The sequence below is a fragment of the Panicum virgatum genome, chromosome 8N (genome assembly GCF_016808335.1).
Source record: "Panicum virgatum strain AP13 chromosome 8N, P.virgatum_v5, whole genome shotgun sequence".
In the NCBI taxonomy this organism is placed as follows: Eukaryota; Viridiplantae; Streptophyta; class Magnoliopsida; order Poales; family Poaceae; genus Panicum; species Panicum virgatum.
The window spans coordinates 33381092-33402154 of NC_053152.1; the positions used below are offsets into that span (position 1 = coordinate 33381092).

The 21063-nt window shown below is 43.9% G+C and overlaps 2 protein-coding genes across 2 annotated transcripts; both read right to left on the reverse strand.

Annotated features, from left to right (window-relative positions):
* Positions 1-7718: 7718 nt before the first annotated feature.
* On the reverse strand, positions 7719-9150 carry LOC120684966. Its single transcript, XM_039966818.1, has 2 exons — positions 8824-9150; positions 7719-8372 (listed from the first exon to the last, which is right to left on the reverse strand). Exons 1-2 carry the CDS (start codon positions 9148-9150, stop codon positions 7719-7721), a joined length of 981 nt encoding a protein of 326 aa, XP_039822752.1.
* A 7737-nt stretch (positions 9151-16887) lies between these two features.
* On the reverse strand, positions 16888-21063 carry LOC120686261 (rhamnogalacturonate lyase-like). Its single transcript, XM_039968448.1, has 12 exons — positions 20939-21063; positions 20693-20856; positions 20405-20589; positions 19585-19701; positions 19383-19502; positions 19122-19263; positions 18821-18997; positions 18226-18724; positions 17939-18092; positions 17726-17842; positions 17504-17627; positions 16888-17405 (listed from the first exon to the last, which is right to left on the reverse strand). Exons 2-12 carry the CDS (start codon positions 20834-20836, stop codon positions 17061-17063), a joined length of 2124 nt encoding a protein of 707 aa, XP_039824382.1. The 5' UTR covers positions 20837-20856; positions 20939-21063; the 3' UTR covers positions 16888-17060.

The following is a 21063-nucleotide window of genomic DNA, read 5'->3' on the forward strand; positions in this document are numbered from 1 at the left end:
AGATGGAGGAATCCCAGTGCTGTGATTCCCAATGTGGAGAGCTTGCTCAATCTTGCCTTTGGTTGAATGATATGACACATGGAAGGTGATGTGCACAATGTTGAGCTGAGTCACTATCTTGATCATATGGAATATGTATGGAGCATAGTGACATGCACTAGAAGAATCTGGTGAATAAGAGATGATTTCATTCCAAATGAACTCCATAACTACAAACTTCCACTTTCCAGGAGCCATCTGTACTAACAAGTTCTTGGCCCTATGTGAGATGTTATCCGAGTCACCCCCTCTAGGGGTGAGAGTGAAACGAAACAAAGTGTTGAGCAATCTATAAAATAGAGTGGGGCCCTTGACTTGCCCAAGCACAATCTCACCATAAGCCTGATCATACATGAAGTGCATCTTGGAGGGGTCAAGTTCATTACCTTCAAACAGATCGACTTTGGATTCATCACGATTCACAATATATCCACCACCATAACCAATTTGGTCTCCAGTGTGACCAAACAATGTACTAAACTGAGCCATGGTGTATGTGAACCTTTTTCATCCAATAAGAAACTGAAAGATCCTTCCACATTCACTAATATGAAGTGTGGCATAGAATTGGGCCACAACTTCCTCATTCCAGTGGCAAGTAAAACTCATGATATCAACCAAATCCATCTCCTGACAACGGTCATAGACAGCATCAACTACCTTCTTGAGTGGTGAAGCTAACCCCTTCAAATAGTTCCAATCAATCCACTCCATCTCTGTGGTGACATGCTTCTTGGTCATAATGACTGACTCATACCAGTCGACTTGATGTGGAAACAAAAAGCGAGAATCACCACGAAAGCTACGCTCAACAATAGATGGATCCATGACAATAGTAGCCATGACATTCTCAAGATATGAAAGATCAATGTCATTATCAGGCTCAATTCTAGGATTACTAGGATCAGCTAGAGCATAGCTAGATTGCCCCCTAGAAGTTCTCCCAGTACCTCTGCCTTGTCCTGGAGGATATGCTGTACCACGACCTCTCACATTTCTCTTGGTCGCGCCCTTCTTAGTGCTTTGCTTGGGCCTTGTGTAAACTTCCTCATCAGAGCTCCCCCCTATAATCATCATCACTGTCGGAATCGGTGGGAGGACCCTTCTTCTTGCTCACTTTGATTTTCACCATCTAGAACACAAGATAAGTAGCCAAGATTTAGGATATGATAGAGAAGGAATGGATAAATTCAATGAACAAGTGGTTCTTTCCTCGGCACAGCCGGATCATCCGGGTATGGTCTGGATCATCCGGGCATACGCCGGATCATCCAGCTCTGCTCGGGAAGAACTCCAATTCCTTGAATCCGAGGATTTAGCCAGCGAAATCTAATGAAACTCTAGGCATGACATCTAGATAGATAAAGGGGATGATTCACCAGAGGAAATTGCCTAGAACTTCCTACATTGAGAGATCGGGGCAAGAGGATTTTGAATGAAATACCTTTGAGATTCTCGCGCGAATCAAAGGAGTTCTGGAGGGGTCCGGATCTTCTGAGACATGGAGAATCAAAGGAGCAAGAGAGCTCAACAAATCCTTGGTCCAAAAATGAGATTGTCGCGCGGAGCTCTTGGGGAGAAAAAGGTGGCGGCGGTGGAAAAAGAAAGAGGGGTTAGGGCACCCCCGCCGCGGGCCCTATTTATATTGGAACTGCCAGGGCCGGATGATCCGGGGTAAGGCCAGATCATCCGGACATGACTAGAGAGGTCTGGGCGCACGGGCCGGATGATCCGTGGTAAGGCCGGATCATCCAAGTTTACGCAGTAAGGTTTTGGCCGAATGGACCGGATGATCCGAGGTTCGGCCGGATCATCCGGGTTCTACCAGAGAGTTTTGCCAATTTAAATAGATTTGATGAGAGACATTTGATCCGAAGTGATAGAGAATAATGTATGGACATATAAGATCCTTAATTCAAAATGATCAGGCACAAACAACAATACATAAGAATGATCATTTGAGGTAAGGGATGATCCAACGATCACAACATCAAACATTTTGGAAAAACTCACACAAATAACATTTTTCTCTAGTCTAGGCATCAATACAAGATATGTGTAACATGTCAAGCCAAGTTACGAGAATCCAAGATATTTAGCTCACTCCTAAGAAAAAAAACCTCTGCTCATCGAGGGGCTTTGTGAAGATATCGGCTAGTTGCTTATCGGTACTCACATGACTTAAAGCGATATCTCCTTTGGTTTCGTGGTCTCTTAGGAAGTGATGTCTTATGTCAATGTGCTTTGTTCTTGAGTGTTGGACGGGGTTGTTGGTGTTGACACCGTTTTTTGGTACGTGTCAAAAGATCGGTAGAAGAGAGGAATGCTTGGTTGGAAATAATGATGGTACCAGGAAGGTGAAGATCAGTACGGTTTGATGCCGATCAGACGTCTCAGCATTTTCTAGGCAAGTTTTAGTACGAGACGGTCTTGGTTTGGAAGGCAGTATTTTTTGTTTATTAGAATAAGTTTCTTTAGATAGAGTCAATGTTTTGCCGTAATCGGCTAGGACTGTGTTAGCGTGGGGTATAAATATAAACCCCCGGTCATTGTAAAAGATTGATACACATCCAACAAACAAAACTTTACTCTACTTGCAATTTACTTTCTCGTCGTCGGCTTCGCCATCTTTTTTCCTGCGAGTTCTTTCGAGCTGATCAAGGACGTCTCACATTCGAGCGACTTGGTTTGCTGGTAAGTTTTCATTTACCGAGTAAATCTAAGCTTTAGCTTCCGGGTGCATCGCTGTCGCTTCGTTCAGATCTATTAAAAATTTATCGAATTTATCTAAGCTTTGATCTCGGGCGCATCGCTGTTTTCTCATTTAGATTAATTCACCAAATACCCGGCTTAGTGATCTGTTTAATCGGCTGTAAGCTCCCTGTTTATCACGATAAATCTTGTAAAGCCGATTAGATTAAATCATAAGCTTAGCTTTGTCCAGATCCATACATTCATGGGTTTGTACATTGTTACCTGGCACGTGTCGGCTTTTAGATCTAGCCGTCTGGTTGCTCATCGGCATCGGCAGCTCATTGCCAATCCGTAGTAGATCGCTTTTATTACACGCTTATTCTACACGATCTTTTGTCGCCTTCTGTATCGGCAGAACCTTGCCGATACCCCACATAAGAGTGATTCGGAAATCCAGCCGATACACTCTTGAATTTGATGGTTTATTGTTTCCTTGTCAATTTACAGGTCAAATTGACTGGCACGCTTGATCTGTTTTCTGAGGCTTGGCGAACGGTGCCCTCAGATTTCAGTGTGTCGATTTTGCATCAACAGTTGGCTAGTCTGATGCCACTCTCATTGTCACACAAGAGAGGTATCTTTTTATACTCACAACCAAAGTCACTCAAGGTTTGCCTCATCCAAAGTAGTTGAGCACAACAAGCACTGGCTGCAACATACTCGGTCTCGGCGGTGGATAGTGCAACGGAATTTTGTTTCTTAGAGCTCCAAGACACCAAGGACCGACCGAGAAATTGGCAAGTCCCTGTTGTACTCTTTCGATCAACTTTGCAACCGGCGTAATCCGAATCGGAATAGCCAAGAAAATCAAAAGTGGAGCCCTTGGGATACCACAAGCCAAGGTTTGGAGTTAACACTAAATATCTTAAGATTCTTTTAACAGCTACCAAATGGCATTCCTTAGGATTAGCTTGAAATCTTGCACACATGCACACACTAAGCATAATATCCGGCCTAGTGCACAAAGGTAAAGCAAAGAACCGATCATGGAGCGATATACCTTTTGATCCACGGATTTTCCATCTTTATTTAGATCAAGATGTCCATTCACAGCCATGGGAGTCTTGATTGGTTTAGCATCGGCCATGTCAAACTTCTTGAGCATATCATTTGTATATTTAGTTTGACATATGAACGTCCCTTCCTTCATTTGCTTGATTTAAAAACCAAGGAAGAACTTCAATTCACCCATCAAGGACATCTCGAATCTCTTGGTCATGATCCTACTAAACTCTTCACAAAACTTTTCATTAGTAGAACCAAAGATAATGTCATCAACATAAATTTGACAAACAAAGAGATCTTTATCTACTTTTTGAGTAAAGAGAGTAGAATCGTCTTTGCCCATTACAAAACCGTTCTTGAGAAGAAATTCCCTAAGGCATTCATACCATGCTCTAGGAGCTTGCTTAAGCCCATAGAGCGCCTTATCGAGCTTGAAGACATGGTTTGGAAACTTGGGATCTTCAAAGCTCAGTGGTTGCTCAACATATACCAATTCGGAGATTGGTCCATTTAGAAATGCGGTTTTCACATCCATTTGATATAGCTTGAAATCATGGTGAGTAGAATAGGCAAGTAAAATATGAATTGACTCAAGCCTAGCTACAGGAGCATAAGTCTCACCAAAATCCAAACCTTCGATTTGCGTGAATCCTTGAGCAACCAACCTTGCCTTGTTTCTTGTTACCACACCACTTTCATCTTGCTTGTTTTGAAAGACCCACTTGGTTCCTATGACATTTTGCTTGGGTCTTTCTACTAAGGACCAAACTTCATTCCATGTGAAGTTGTTCAACTCCTCTTGCATGGCCATCATCCAATGCGGATCATCAAAGGCTTCCTCTATCTTTAATGACTCCAAGAAAGAAACAAATGTTCATAAAAGGTAGCCAAACGAGAACGAGTGGATACCCCTTTAGTTATGCTTCCAAGGATGTTGTCCACCGGATGATCCTTTTGGATACTTTGATGTACTCTTGGATGAGGAACTTGCGTTTGTTGTTGAACTTGTTGAGTCTCTTCTTCATCTTGAGGTTGATCTTGATGATCGGATGATGATTCTTGATCCATGTCCCGGATACTCCGGTCCTCTTTCCGGGTAGACCAGACTTGAGACCCGGAGTCTCTGGCTTGATTTCTGGAGTTTTCGGGATGCGCTGCAGAATGTGTTATTGATGGACTTGGAAACACCATCCCATCCTCATCTTGATCCTCTTGTTCATGAGGCTTTATCTCTCCAATGGCTAGCTTCTTGATTGCCTTGCTTGATGGTTCCTCCAATCCTACAACATCATCAACTTGCTCTCCTTGAGAGCCATTAGATTTATCAAATGTCACATCACACGCAATCTCAATGCAACCGGAGGTTTTGTTAAAGACGCGATAGCCGTGAGCATTTGAGGCATAACCAAGAAGAAACCCTTCATCTACTTTAGGAGCATACTTCGAAGTTTTGTTTTTCTTGTTTAGAATGAAACACTTACTCCCGAAGACCCTAAAGTATGATACATTTGGCTTTTTACCAAGAAGTAGCTCATATGCCGTCTTGTTCGAGATCTTGTGAAGATATAGGCGGTTGATTGCATGACATGCCGTATTGATTGCTTCCGCCCAAAATTGATCCGAGACCTTGTATTCATCAAGCATTGTTCTTGCGGCTTCTATGAGAGTTCTATTCTTCCTCTCAACAATTCCGTTTTGTTGAGGTGTGTACGGTACGGAGAACTGATGACCAATTCCTTCTTCATCAAGATACTCTTCTATGTTGGTGTTCTTGAACTCGGTGCCATTGTCGCTTCTTACTTTCTTGATCTTGGTTTCAAACTCATTTTGACCTCTTTTTGCAAATTTCTTGAAGGTTTCTTATACTACACTTTTGTCACGCAAAAAGAATACCCAAGTGAAACGAGAATAATCATCAACAATGACAAAACTATATATGTTACCACCAATGCTAATATAAGCCACCGGCCCAAAGAGATCCATGTGGAGAAGCTCGAATGGCTTGATGGTGGTGACGATGCTCTTTGAAGGATGAGGAACACCAACTTGTTTTCCCGCTTGGCATGCACTACGCACACGATCTTTCTCGAAGGAAATATTTGTTAGTCCTAGGATGTGATCCTCCTTTAGAAGCTTGTTGAGATTTCTCATCCCAATGTGAGCTAGTCGGCGATGCCATAACCAACCCAAGCTAGACTTTGCCACCAAACATGTGTCAAGTTGAGCTTTCTCTTGTGAAAAGTCCACAAGATATAGCTTTCTCTTGAGCACACCCATGAAAGCAACGGAGTCATCGCTTCTTCTAATGACGGACACACCCTCATTAGTAAAAAGACAATTGAAGCCCGAGTCACAAAGTTGTGAAATGGACAACAAATTGTACCCAAGTGTATCTACTAAAAGAACCTTTGAGAGATTAAATTGTGAGTTTAAAGTAATGTTACCGGTTCCAAGCACTTTTCCTCTTTTATTACCGGCAAATGTGTTGTAGTGATCACCACTTGACTTTGTCAAAGAATCAAACATACTCCGGTCATTTGATTTGTACATCCACTATCGATCACCAAAGTTGATCCACCGAAGGAGTATCCCTACAAAACAAGATTACTATTTTCTTTTAGGTGCCCAACAATACTTGGGTCCTAGAACGTTAGTCACAAGCACCTTGGGCACCCACACACAACTCTTTACTTTAGTGTTAAATGTGTGGTGACCAACAAATTTAGCAACCACTTTACCACGGTGGTTTCTAGTTAACACAAAATCTGCATAAAAGAATACATGTGAAGACGATTCTTGTGTTTGTGACTTGCTTGAGGTCTCGAGCTTGTTTTGCTTTGATGAGGATGCAACAATCTTCACACCCTCATCACATGTAGTTCCTCTCTTGATGAACTTAACATGACTTGATGCTTGATTCTTCTTTTCTCCCTTGCGGAGGGGAGTAGTCATGTTCACAAGACCCCCATTTGCTCCCAATGCGGTGGTCTTGTTGTTCTTGACATATGGAATGGATTATGGAATGCCTTGCTAATTCTTCCAAGGCCTTTGCCTTTCTCAAATCCAAACTTGCTCATGTACCTTGAGCCAAATCCCTTGGTATGCTTCTTAAACTCACCTACCCTTGAATCACGATTTGTTTTGGATGATTGCTCATTTGGAGATATTTCTTCTTGCAACAATTGAGTGAGCCTACTAATTTCCTTCTTCATGGCATTCACCTCAATATGGTTAGTAGCACAAGTTTGAATATCAATGTTATAACAACGTGCACAACCATTACTTGTTGATGGAATGGATGAACTAGATTTCTCACTAGCTTTTGAGTTGCTCTCTAGAGTAGTGTTGTGCTCAACCTCAAGTGCCTTATGAATGGATTGCAAGCTTGTGAAGCTTTACTGGAGTTTAGCATTTTCACTTCTCAAATTAGCATTTGTGTCCTCTACCAAGGAGTATTTCTTGTTTAAGTCATTCACCTTTTCATTTTCACTAGTGAGCAACTCTCTTATCTCAAGAAGTATGTTATCATTGGTCTTGAGAGAGTCCGTAATCCTCTTGTTCTCCTTCCTTTCATAGGCAAGGTCCTTGTCAAGAGTTTTAGAGGTTTCTCCCTCAAGCCTAAGCAATTCCTCTTCAGATTCAAGAGTTTCTTCTAACTCATCCATTTTCATCATTAGTTTCATTATTTTAGTTGCACCCTTTTTACCATATTGACTAATTAGACTAGTAACTTTATCTTCCACATCTAGTTCATCATCCAATGAGTTTGGAGAGTTTACCTTCACATTATTTTCCATGAGGCATAGAATTGGATCTTGGTCCTCATCATCGGTGAGATCTTCAAATAATGAAATAGAATGATGAGGAGAGGCCTTGAATGCCATGGTAGCAACATCTTCATTCTCGGATTCACTTTCTTCTTAAGAATCCCATTCTTGACCAAGGTGAGCTTCACCGGCTTGTTTCTTGTATCTTGATCTTTCTTTCTTGGAAGAACCTTCTTTGTCATCTTTGTCCTTTTTCTTCTCTTCTGGACAATCGGCAATGAAATGTCCAAGTTTCTTCCACCCAAAACAAGGCTTGTTGAATCTTCTTCTTGGTTCATATTTGCCCTTGTTCTTGCCATAATTCCGGATGTTGCCATTTCTAAAGACTCTTCTAAAGTTCTTGATAAACAAGGCCATTTGCTCATCATCAAGCTCATCATCCTCATCATGACTAGATTCTTCATTCTTGGATGATAGATTTTCTTTCTCTTTGCCCTTAGAGTTAGCTTGTAGTGCTATGCCATTGTTCTTTGCCACTTGCTCTTGAAGCTCGGCCAAATCTTGATTTATCTTGACTCTTCTTAATTGATCATGATGAGCCTCAATTCTTCCAAAAACATTTTTGGCGGTGAAGTGCTTGAATCCTCTTTCGGCTCTAATCAAACAAGGTAAAGTGACATCCCTAGCCATATACACGGTCAAGAGCTTGTCCACAATCTCACGATCACCCCATTTATCACCTCCAAGTGATTTGATTTGATTAGTGATCTTCTTCATCCTATTGTACATTTCCTTGACACTCTCATCCTTTTTCATAGAGAAAAGGCTTAGCTCATCTTCCAATGTCTTGATTCTTGACTCATGAACTTTTCTTGAGCCTTGGTGGTTGACTTGGAGAGTGTCTCAAGCATCCTTGGCAGTTGGTGCATCCTCTATCTTGTCAAACTCTTCCGGGCTCATGGATGTGTGAAGGATGTTCAAGGCTTGGAAGTTTCTTTATAGCACATATTGTTGCAATGGTGTTGGAGTCTCATCTTCATCCGTAATTTCACATCCAACTTCTACACTTTCCATAAATCCTTGTGAATTGTATTCAAATACCCAAACATCTTGGTTTTCCGTTGATTGTATCCGGTTCCATCAAAGAACGGTGGTTTTCCCATATGAATAGATGCACCATGGTCACTAGGAAGTTGAAATGTGTAGTCATGAGACACATGGTGATGCTCAAATTTCTTCTTGTCTTTTGATGACTCGCTCTTGCTAGAGTTTCGAAATGGTCTTCGCTTGTGGTCAAGTCTGAGTCATCACTTGAGTCAATCAAGATCTTGGAGCTAGCTTTCTTCTTCTTTTTGCTTTTCAACTTTTGCTCCTTCTTCCATGCCTTCCATTCTCTATATGACATCTCATCATCACTTGATTCCGAGTCGTCATCATCATTCATGTTTTTCTTTTTCTTGTCTTTTGAGCCACTTGACTCATCTTGTTTCTCATTCTCAGGTTTTCCATCATCATTCTTGTTCTTGTCCTTGTCATCTTCACCCGTCGGATTGACGGGACTCTTGGGAGATTTTTCGCTCGACATCTTCTTTTGTTCTCCAAGTGGTTAAGCTCAACACGAAATTCCAAGCTCTGATACCAATTGAAAGGATCGACACTAGGCCTAGAGGAGGGTGAATAGGCCTATTTAAAAATTACCTGAAAAAACTTGGCAGAAACACGTCAGGTCCGGATGATCCAGCCCTATGTCGGATGATCCGGTCCTTGTCAGGCCCCGATGATCCGGCGTAGGTTCGGATGATCCAACAAGGGAAAAGAATCTTGCACGAGATTTGAATTTACTTAGCTTTTGGCGATTCCCTTTGAATACAATCTTGACAAATAAAGTAATTATGCCTGTGAACCAGTTTAGCACAAGGGGAATGCAACTAACGAGTAGATCAAGTGAATATTAGCTCAAGAATAATAAATACAACAATGAATGTAATGGACACAAGATTTATCCCGAAGTTCACTCCACAAAGGAGCTACATCTCCGTTGAGGTGCTCACAAAGAGCAGGGTTGCCCTATAACCCTTTCCCTCACTCAATCAACCACACAAGAGGATTGAGTAGCTTACTAGTAAATGTCTACGAATGACGGGGTAATACAAACTTCCGGGGCTCAATCACAAATGAATGGAAGTTCACAGGCACCTCTAACCGTCTAGGAGCCAAGCTCCAAGAGTAACAAATGCAAATCGACGAATCAAAGGTTGCTTCAAGTGCTTCTTGAGATGAACAAGTGCTAGCCCACGGAGTGCTCTCAAATCACACCTCGAATCTCACTTCCTCTCAATCCCTAGGTTTTTCCTTGCAAGAATCAAGCTCTAGGATGGAGAGAAGTGAAGGAATGAATGCTTTGGAGGCGTGGTCGGTCGGAGAGTGAGAGCCAAGTAAATGAAGGGGGTGAAGGGGTATATATACTCCCACCCCCGAAAGTAACTGTTGTGTGTTTTCTGGTGGTTCCCGGATCATCCGGAGTAACCTCGAATCATCCGGGGTAGGAACAGAATAGGCCAAAAACACACTTGAACTTCTAGGTCCGGATCATCTGGTGTAGGGCCGGATCATCTGGCGTGGCACTACCAGGTGCTGAAATGTCTAGGTCCGGATCATCCGGACTTGCTCAGTGCTGAATTTTTCTGTTGGGCCAGATCATCCGTACCAAGGCCGGATCATCCGACCCTATGCAGAAACTTTGTGGAGAGGAGTGTTTTGTGAGTGTTTTCTCTCAAGTATGTCATCTCAAATGAAGCATTTTGACAATCTAAAATTTGTTCAAATGCGTCCCCCTTGATAGTACGGTGAACCTATACTCAAATTCAAATCAAAAATTAAAATTAAATCTCTGATAGAATCCACCAAACTTAATTTGAAATTGGGGACATTCTTTTCATCTTCTTCTTGATTTTCTCATTTTATTCCTGCATACACTTTATTGAAAGCATCATATCCCCAAACTGTGATTGTCAAAAATCACCAAAATCATTTAGGGGCCTAGATGCACTTTCAGACCCACTAGCACCGGAAAATGGGTATATGTAGTTCATCGCCGTAGTAAAATTCTCATATCTCTTCAATCTTTCCATAGTATATCTTGGTCTCCCAAGTGGCCTCGTCGATGCCCTCATATCGAACTCCTTTGTTTTATGCTGCGCTCTTCTTGTCCATCTCTTTCATGTGGAACATGTATCCATTGATGTCATACCCTTGCCATGAGGTAATTTGGCTGGACAGGCCGGACGCAAGCCTCGATTTATCAGATTCATCATAGGGACATATGCCCTACTATTTGATCCACGTCAGGAAATTGATCTTGTGTTGTCTTTGTACCCATGCCTCTGTGTGTCCATCACGACCACGACGAATCTCCTCCAGGTGCTTCTCAACCCACTTCTCCATGGCCACTAACTGATTGAGTAAGGATGGCAACGGGTCGGGTTTGGGTCGCATGGAGTGTCTGGGCACCCAAAACTGAAATCCGAACTTAAAACCCGAACCCGACCCGAAGACCAATTCGGGTCAAAATCCATCTCCGAAACTGAAACCCGCGGATACCCAAAACCCGATTGGATACCCGAAACCTGTTTTGTATGGCAACATAGTAAGAAAAATAAGTACTTCTCATAAACATATACAAGATATATATAATATTTACATGTATAAACAATAGGCAATAAATAGTAAATAATTTCCCAAGTCAACTTAGAACAAATTTATTAGCTAAGTAAACAAACTTATTCCTAAGTATACTATAAAATATGAGTTTTTACTCCAAATGGTTATCCATTGGGTATCCAAGGGTGAAAATCGAAACCGAAAACCAAACCCGATAAGTTTTGCGGCCCAAAACCTGAAAACTATGGGTGAAAAATCATCCCTGAACCCAATCCCGCTAGACCTGAAACCCACGGAAATTCGACCCAAAATCGAACCATTGCCATCCCTATGATTGAAGGCGTTGTGATGAGCTTCGTGCACCATTTCATCTTGTACATTGGTGCGTACGCCCCCCGGTGCACCCCATCCTGGAGGTTCTACCTTCGTGCGGATGGACGGGCTACCCAATCGCATTTCCATCCACAATGTATTTGGTGCAGCAGTTAATGGCCTCCTCCATTGTGTATGCCTCAATCATAGAGCTCTCTAGGTAAGCACGGTCATGGACGTATCTGTTCAGGGTCGACATGAACCTCTCATACGTCCACATCTATTGTAGGTATATAGGCCCAAGGTCCTGTATCTGATCAACCATGTGCATCATCAGGTGTGGCATAATATAGAAGAAAGACAGCGGGCAGCACATCTTGAGCTAGAACTGCGATGAATTATTTCATGCCTGACAGCTCAGCTTCATTGATGACCTTTTTTTATGAAGTTGAAGAAGTAACCGAGTCGTGTGATGACCATCTTCACGTACTTCAGACCGATAGCCCTAATCACAACTGGGAGGAACACCGTGAGCATGACGTGGCAGTCATGTGCATTAAAGTTGGAAGAGAAACCGGTTGGCAGCTTCACAGCCCTAAGCCACTAGCACACGGCTCTCTTCTCATCTTCCATGAGGTTGTAGCTCATGCCGGAAGGTCCACTTTCCTGCTCTGCGCCGCCGGGGTCGAATGAAGTTCGGGCCTAATGTTCTGGTTCACTAAATCCTGACGTGACTTTAGACCATCCTTTATTTTAGTCTTGATGTCTAGCAGGACCCCGGCCGTGGTTTCGAAGACATTCTTAGAAAGCTACATACGGTCGACGACATGGGGTTTATCTAGCTCCTTCCAATACGACATGAACTTGAAGAAACACGACTACTTCTTGAAAGGAACTTGGGTGATAGGTAGTTGTTCCTCCTCCATCTGCTCCCGCTTCCTCTTCTTCATTGTTGTGGTCCCATCTTCTTGAACTCTATGTTTATGCCATTCACCATGTCAAACACCTTTTGCCCATAACTCATCTTTTTTGGCTCATTAGTTTAAGGCTCGGGCTTGTTGTCAAAGAACTAATTCATTGAAGGATGCCGGTACTTGTGCTTTTTGTTAAGAAATCCCCTATGGCTCATGTACACCAACTTCTTCGATGCATTAAGATAAGTGTAGCAGGTACCATCAATCAAACTACACAACCTAACTTACCTTTGATCTGCCCCGACAGTGCAAAAAGGCCAGGGTAATCAATGATGGTGACAAAGATGATGGCTTTTAGAGAACTCCTTTTGGACGCAACCATCATATTGACCCCATCTTCCCATAGCATCTTCATGTCCTCCATGAGTGGCTCCAGGAACACATCTATATCATTGCATGGCTCCTTCGGGCTAGAAATAATCATGGTGAGTAAAAGATACCTACGCTTCTGACAAAGATACGGAGGTAGGTTGTAGATGGTGAGGGAGCTGTTGAGGTCACCGAGCAGATTCATCCCATCGGTATTTAGTGCAAACCTGACATTCCTCGCCTCATCACCAAACTTCTTAATTAGGGAACTTGGCATTGAAACTCTTCCACTGCTTGCCATCGGAGGGGTGTCGTCGCTTGCCATCGCCCTTGATGCGATCTGCCAATGCATGCCATGATATCAACTTGGCATCCTCTGGGTTCCCAAATAGCCACGCACAGCGATCGATCATGGGCAGGTACCACACTGACAGTGCGGGACTTTTCCTCTGCATGTAGCCCTCTTCTTCCTCATCCTTGGAAAATAGGGTCTGCTTGGTCGTCGTCTTCTTCTTCTGCCTTCTCTTGGGTCCCTCGTCATCCACGTCCGTGCGATAACCGGCATTCCTCTTGTTCTGACTCGCGCCACAGTGCGGACAGCTCTGCAAGTTCCCATACTGGCCAAGATACAGGATACAGTGGTTAGTGCTTGCATGGAATATTTTAAGCTTCATCACCACTGGCCGGATCATCCTATTCGCTCGATAGGTATTGGCGGCCACCTTGTTACCCTCTGGGATTGTGTCAGGAAGCATACATAACAGGTTGTTGAAACTAGTGTCAGACCACCCATGGCGATACTTCTGCATTAGCAACTAGATGTTAAAATGAAACACCGTCCAATGCTTCGGACAATCCTTATACAACGGATCAATTACCACCTTCTTCATCTCTTTGGAATTTTCCAGCCACTTCAGATTCCCAAACAGAATGTCATTTTGGTCCATACGGTTAGCAAGGTTTTCAAAAATCTCTGCACCTTCAGGCCCCAAAATTTCACCTTGCTCACCATCCCCAACACCATCATTGCCTCCCATGTATTGGATAAGATCATCAATGTTAATGTTATAATCGCGATTCACTATATCGTTGCCGCCCGCTGTTGCTGTTGATGATGAGGGTTGTTGTCCTCTTTCATTCACCGATGAGGTCGTCAAAGAGTTTCGTTCAGATGCACCGGTGACACTCGGATCTGTTTCGCTATGGAACTTCCAGACGGTGAAATTCTCAACAAAACCATGGTGGATCAAGTGAGATTGCACCACATTATCTTTCTGGAGAAGTTTATTCTTACAGCTATTGCACGGACAAATAGTGCACTCCCAACCCAGACTCACATGATACTTTTTCGCAGCGGCAACAAAATTTCTCACATGATGTAGAAAAGACAGATGGTTGACGCCCTCCTTGCCTGGCCAAAATCCCGCCAAATCCATTCACCCCTGATGAGGGAAAAAGGTAAAAGGGGAACCCCTCCCTCTCCTCTTTCTTTCCCCCGCTCCCAGTGCTCTCCCATGCCCTAGAATCTAGGAATCAGGCCAACAATGCTGCCGGCCACCATGGTTGTGCAGATTTTGAGCTTTTCCATATTGGTCCCTAGAGAAAGATGTAATTTTCATAATTTTTGTTATGTCTTGCATATATAATCTGTAGAAAATTCCCTAGATCTATTAGGTCTTTTCAACTCAGCTCCACCCGTGAACTTTTTCAGATCTAACCCTAGCTTTTGATTTATTCACGATCATAGTTTCCTGTGTCTTGCAAAAATTAGCAGCTGGCCCTCACAATCTATAGTTAATCGCGACTAGATCCTCGGATCACCGTTTAGCCCATAGATTTGTCGTTTTAGATCCGTTTCAATTATTTCTTGTTGCATCAGTTTTCTTTTAGCGTAAGCTTTAGTTTAGAAGTGTTGTTGTATCATAGTTTTTGTTTATAAAATTAAATATAGATTCAATTTGATTGATGTTCTCTCATCTAGTTTTCTAATTAAAAGCAAATTAGATGTTACCATGGTTTTTCATAATTAATATTAATATAATTAATACCAATGTAAATGTGTTAACTATATTTTGTTAACCTCAACACCGATCATAAAGTTATTCGCTTATATGATCTCACTTGTTCCTTCTAAATTAATTGTTTAATTAGTGTAATTTCTATATAGACAATATATATATAATTTGACTAAGTTCAACATCGCTTTTAAAAATATGAATATAATATGAGTTTATTATAAATAGGATGTTTTCTTTTAAATATACTCCATATGTGGTTTCTAATTAAAATAAATAAAGCTTATAGTTCTTTCGTTTGGTTTTATAATTCAAATCTTCCTATAGTTGTTTCTTTTCAACCCTAGCTCCGTTTTTCGCGTTTCTTGCCCTCTTGTAAATGTAGCAGCGTGCCCTATCCTTTAGTACGCTCTTTTAAATTCTTTCTTTTGTTTCAGTATACTGTTCTTAGTTGTGTTTGTTATTTGCTTTGTGTTGCTGCTCGATGATTTCTTCGAGTAGAAGGATCATTGTTCGAAGCTTGAAGAATCTAGAATTCTAAGTGAGCAAGAGCTGAAGAGCAGTAAGAGTAGCTAAGGCAAGTGACTCTATCTATGTTTATTTATAAGAGTACTTTGTTTAATTGGAACATGGAGAACCACCCAAGAAAACAATACAACTACAATATTATATGGCTCTGGTTTTGACTAATTTATTAGAAACTCTAGCTTATGATAATCTTACTAAAAGGGCAAGAGGGGATGCATCGTCAGGGTATAGCTTGGTCCTCTTGAGGCGTTGATACGTTCCTGGTTAAGGCGTCATCCTCATTAGGGAGAGTTATGACCGCTTTGGCTTGAAACCTTAGCAGATTATCATAAGTTAGAGAATCTTTGTAAAGACCTCAAGTGAATCCCTAGCCACTCACAGAGGAAGTGTTTAAGAGCCTAGCTACCTCAGGTGACATGGGAAACACGAATTATGGGTAAAATATACTACCTATGCAGAGTGTAAAACTGATATATCAGCCGTGCTCACGGTTAATAGCGGCTTGGACCCTCACATGATTAATAAACTTAAAGATGAACCTAAAACATATTCTGGTTATTTCTTGTGGCCAACTGAGTACCAACTATAAGTGTACTCACTCTTGCTTATTGCTACTCAGAAGAGAAAGTCGCAATGAAATCCTTTGAACATGATGCTGAGTTCTAGGCATACGCAACCCCTGGTCGATTGCCTGTGAAGTTTGAAGCCTTTGTTTCCAACATAAGTTGTATATCTCTAATAGTCTTTTAATTGTTGTAATTCTCTTTTCGTGATACTGTTACTGATTATTCACTATATGTATAGAACTTGATCCTAGCATACATATAGTTGTGCATTCGATTTTGTTTTTAAAATCAGGTGCGGCAGATTCACTGATGAAGCACTACTGGTTGCCTACAACCATATGCTTGACAACTAGGCTCAGGGTTCTGCATTTGTCAAAATGAATAACTCTCACCATGTGCTGTGGATGGGGACCTACTTGTTGGTAACCTCACCACTCCATGCCAGATGTAACTCAATCGGCTTGTATCCAGCCAACCAAACAACCTAACGTTGCATCTGAATTTGAATCTGGATGTGCATTCATGCAACTAAACATCATCTCCCTCTGACCTGTCTGGGATGAAGCATGCTACCAAACAAGCTCGTTTCACATGCACACAACCTGGCTACTAGGGGCCTGGCTCTCTGATGCGAGCTATGTTCGCTAGAGAAGACAACCAATCAGGCCCATATTGATTTGTGGGGTATGCGTGGGATGGGTGAGAAAAAAAATAGTTTTCGGTTGAAACACTCTCCAACTCATGATTTCTATTGATCTACCCTTCCTTCCACCTCCCTCGACCCTGACAGATGGATCCAACGTAAGGGGTATGTCAGATTCGATATGGGTGAGAAATATTTTCAATTATTTTCGATCTTTATAATATAGATAGAAGATACGGCCAATCCAGCTCTATTCGGCTGGCTGTGGCTGGTGGTGGCCGGTGATGATTTGTTGTGAGAGAAAATTACTTCTAGTTGGTAGCTAGTGCTGATTTGATATGAGAAAAACCCACTACTATAGTTGGCTGATAAGCCAGCCGAATAGAATTCCCGCTGGGCTGGGCTGAAATGCACGAATGCCCAATAGACAGGCCCAAAAACTACTGTTGCTTCCACTGCATGCCAGGTCGCGCACACTACTGGAACATTCACATGATGACGAGGAAGGCCATCGAAGACCCAAACAAAATCCCCATCCAAACCCGGCCAAGGGGCGCAATCTTCAGAACGCCTCCGGAGGAAGGCCCTTCCAGGCGGATGTAGTCGTACATGACCCCGGCGATCCTGGCCGCCGCCGGACCTCCGGCTCCGGCCTGAGCGACTTTAATGTCTATGGCGTTGTCACCTTGGAGCAGCAGGTGCCCCCCGATCGCGAACTCGAGGCTCCACTGCAGGCCGTGGATCCCGTGGCGCGCGACCGCGTTGTCGTCCCCCATCTCCGGCGTCGTGAACACCCCGCTGCCGTCTCTCCTCGCACCCCCGTTCACTTGCACCTTGGAATAATGAACGGTTGCACACGGAGTTCAGGTAACCACAGAACATGAACTGTTCTTAGAAATGGTTGCGTAAGCTCAGCAGACTATGTATGTACCTGCAACCTGCACGTTTCAGAAGCAGCAAGGGCGATCCGCAGCGTGTAGGTGCCGCCTGCCATGACGCGGTCCAGGTTGAACCGAATCTGCCCTGTCGTTGGCACGGAGTCCTGGCCAACCTTCCTGCGGATCAAATGTTGTATTTGTATCCATGGAGATTGTAGTTGAGCATCCAGGACGTCAAACAAAAAGAATACAACAAGGCGATTAGTGTTACGCACCTTGTGACTTGCGCAAAGAACCAGTCCTTGGATTCGTCGCTTCTACCGACCGTGAAGATGAGGTCCTTCTCTGGGTACAAGGCAGCGTATCGCTCCCACAAGCCGTACTGCCTGTACCTGTTAGCATCAAAGCCAAGCACGCAGTCAGTAAGAGGAGCACCCTACTGATGCCATTGCCACGCATATTCTCATCTTGTAAGCGACATAGACTACCTGTCTTTGTTGACGAAGAGCCTGTTGATGTACTTGGGGTCAGGATCAGGGATGTAGAACTCCGCTGCTGCCCGGTCCGGGACACCAATCTCCCACAGCGTCGGGCCTGACCTCAGGGGCTCGAACACAAGGTCACCGACGCTCATGACACGACCTGCTCCAACAACCGATCTAACACGGGTCAAGCACAGGGTAGCTACATACAGCACAATAGATGGTTGATGCTTCAATGTGGTTGCACTAATAATAGTTCATGCCAGTGCTGAGAGAGACGAAGTAGCACAGACCTGGGGCTATGGTTAGAGGTGAACTGTAGGAGTAGTCTCCAAGAATCCCGGGAACAAACGCGTAAAGATCATACACTCCTTCCCGGACATTGTCGATGCTGAAAGCTCCATCGGAGGCGGCCCTTGTCCAGAACTGGTACCCCTTGCTCTCTGTGGCCCAGGAGCCAGGCTGCCCGGGCACGGCGAGCCCAATGTAAGCCATCGCAGCAGGCATGTCTTTCTTGCTCACGTACCTGTCTCTGACGAGGAGCCTCCCTGCAATGGATCCCCTCTCGGCTGCCTTGGGGAAGTCTGGCGATGCAAGGAAGCTGTAGGGCCAGTTCCTCGCCTCTCCTTGTGCCTGTGCTTTGGCGTCTTCCCAGAGAGCTTGGAGGTTGTTGCCGCTCTTGGGGCTTGAGTTGAGGTAGATGAACACCGGACCTAGGACTTTCTTCCAGCTCTCACCGTCGGCGATCTTGGCCACCATGTACTTACCAATGTAATGTGTCCCAAAAAACATCTGATGGAAACGTTCATTAAGATCATACAAGCATTTCAGTTTAACCAGAGCTGATAAATCCTTTGACTTGGATGGTGTGCATGGAGCAAGGCTTACCGTGAGGGATGTGGGGCCGACATGGGATGTGAGCTCCCGCTTGAAAGGCCCGCCGCTCTTGAACTCGTTGCTGGGCGTGATGACCCAGAAACCCATGGGGTTCAGTTCACCGCCACTGATCCATCCATGAACAACGTTGTCCTTGTTATCCAGCGAGTACTGGTATTTGTCATCCACCTGCAGACATGGTTCTCAAGCCAGATTTGATTTTTGAAGTTTGGTTCTACTTCATTTCGTTGATTTAGCGTTGCAGATATTATTCAAGCATGCTTGTCGATTCTTTAGCTAAAGCTTAATATACCTCTCCTCGGAACTGGGGTTCCTTGGGGTCAACCAGGAGAACAGCCTCCTTGTAAGCCAGTGGGACAGCACGAGGTTCATCTCTGTCGATAGCACTTGGCATGTACCTCTGTATGTCGTCTGTAATGGCCATGTAATTGAACCTAAGACATTTGAGGTAGGCAAAAACACGCCTTTTCATTGACAGGTCATGAAAAATTGGAGAAAGCAACAGAGAGATGATCAATGTGTTCAAAGTTCCAGCCCAGAAAGGAATGCTCACTTTCCCATGTTAAGCTTGAAGACGAGCCGAGCCTCGGTGATGTTCATCGCAGGGTGGTCCCTGGCATGCTCAAAGATGGCATAGCAGTAGAACCCAGAGCTACCTCTGAGCATCACAAGCCTGAACAGGCAGTCTTAGAAGGGAGTTGGTACTAATTCAGATGAGGAATAATAACTAAAACAAGTGATTGCAGACAGGGTACCTCTTATCGATGTTTAGCTGAAAGCTGTTTTGAAGCGATGGGTTGTATGTGCTCCTGAAAGAAAGCTCCACTTGATCTTCACTTGAGGACACTACGTTGAACTCTGTACTATCCAACCTGTACAAATGTAATCAGTATATCACAATGAGCAATTAAATTTGCTTACTCTACTACACTCGGAGCAAATTTGATTGTCGATCCATAAGCATTTAACCATTTCTTGGGCTAGTTGGCACATTTCTATCCTAAATACCACAAATCCATTTTGAAATGGTTCAGTTTGTTGACATAACTTGTAAGCTCATAACGGTGTATGGTGAGTGCACGTGCAGCCCCCATTTTGCATGTTCAATCCTTCCTAGTTGCACACTTCAAACCATTTTTGTTATCTCTATTACTAATCAATAGAACTGCACTTTCGTGTTTGATGACAATCTCTATTCATTTGTGCAGATGGGTCTGGGAGGAAGATTCGAAATGGGTATAGAGGAGCTCCAAAGGATGTTTATGCATATCTTTTTTGAGAGTCTGAGTAAAGTGCGTCCACATTTAAATAAAGTAGCTAGGAACATAAAACCAAGTTGTGAGTAATGCTAATGTGTTTGGCGAGAATGCACCATCTATCATTGGACGTTTGGGGGTTCATGCTCAGTTATTTATCTGAGTGGTTTCCAATGGTTGTCACTTCCATTGAGTACTAGTATGACTTGGACCCAAGCTACTTTATTGTTGATCGGTTCATGTTTTCTGACTTGGTCAACAATGCAAGACAGTTAGCAACGCACCAACGAGGACATATGTAAGAGGGCAATCGACTTACGTATTGTATTGCCCCGGAAGATCGGAGTCGGGATAGTTCCAAACCGAATCCCAGTACCCGCCGGAGTCGCCCTGGCCGGCGTCATACTCCAGCAGGTTGTTGGGCTCGCCGCCGTAGCCGACGCGGGTGATCCGGCCCTCCGGCACCGACATGGCCACCTGCACCACGCCGTTGTCCACGACCACCTGCATGCGATCGAATCGATCGACCGGCAAACCAAATTGATCATCTGTCGTGGGAGCGTGATGCAACGCCATCACCAGCCTCCCGTAGGCTGGCTCGTAGTACCTGGCGCTGGCCGACGTGCAACCTGACACCACGGGCACCGGCAGCCTCTTCCGGCGAGGCCTGCGCCGCAAGTCGTGGCGTCACCGCGGCCATGGCGACAAGTAGGATGGCTACGAGGAACGGCAACCAGCAGGCTTTAGCCATGTTGTGCTATATCGTCCGTCCTGAGCAGAAGAACGATGAGCCCGGATCGTCCATGTCATGTGAGCTTCGTTCAGCATACAGCTGCCGAGTTAAATTAAATACCAGGGAGGATCAGATCGGACTGAGCCATTTGTAGGCTAGGCGCAATGGGGTTGGTTGCCGCGGTCCGTCGCCAAGGAATCTCTCCTGCGGGAAGCCGAGGAAAAGCATCTCGGATCGGCGGCGGA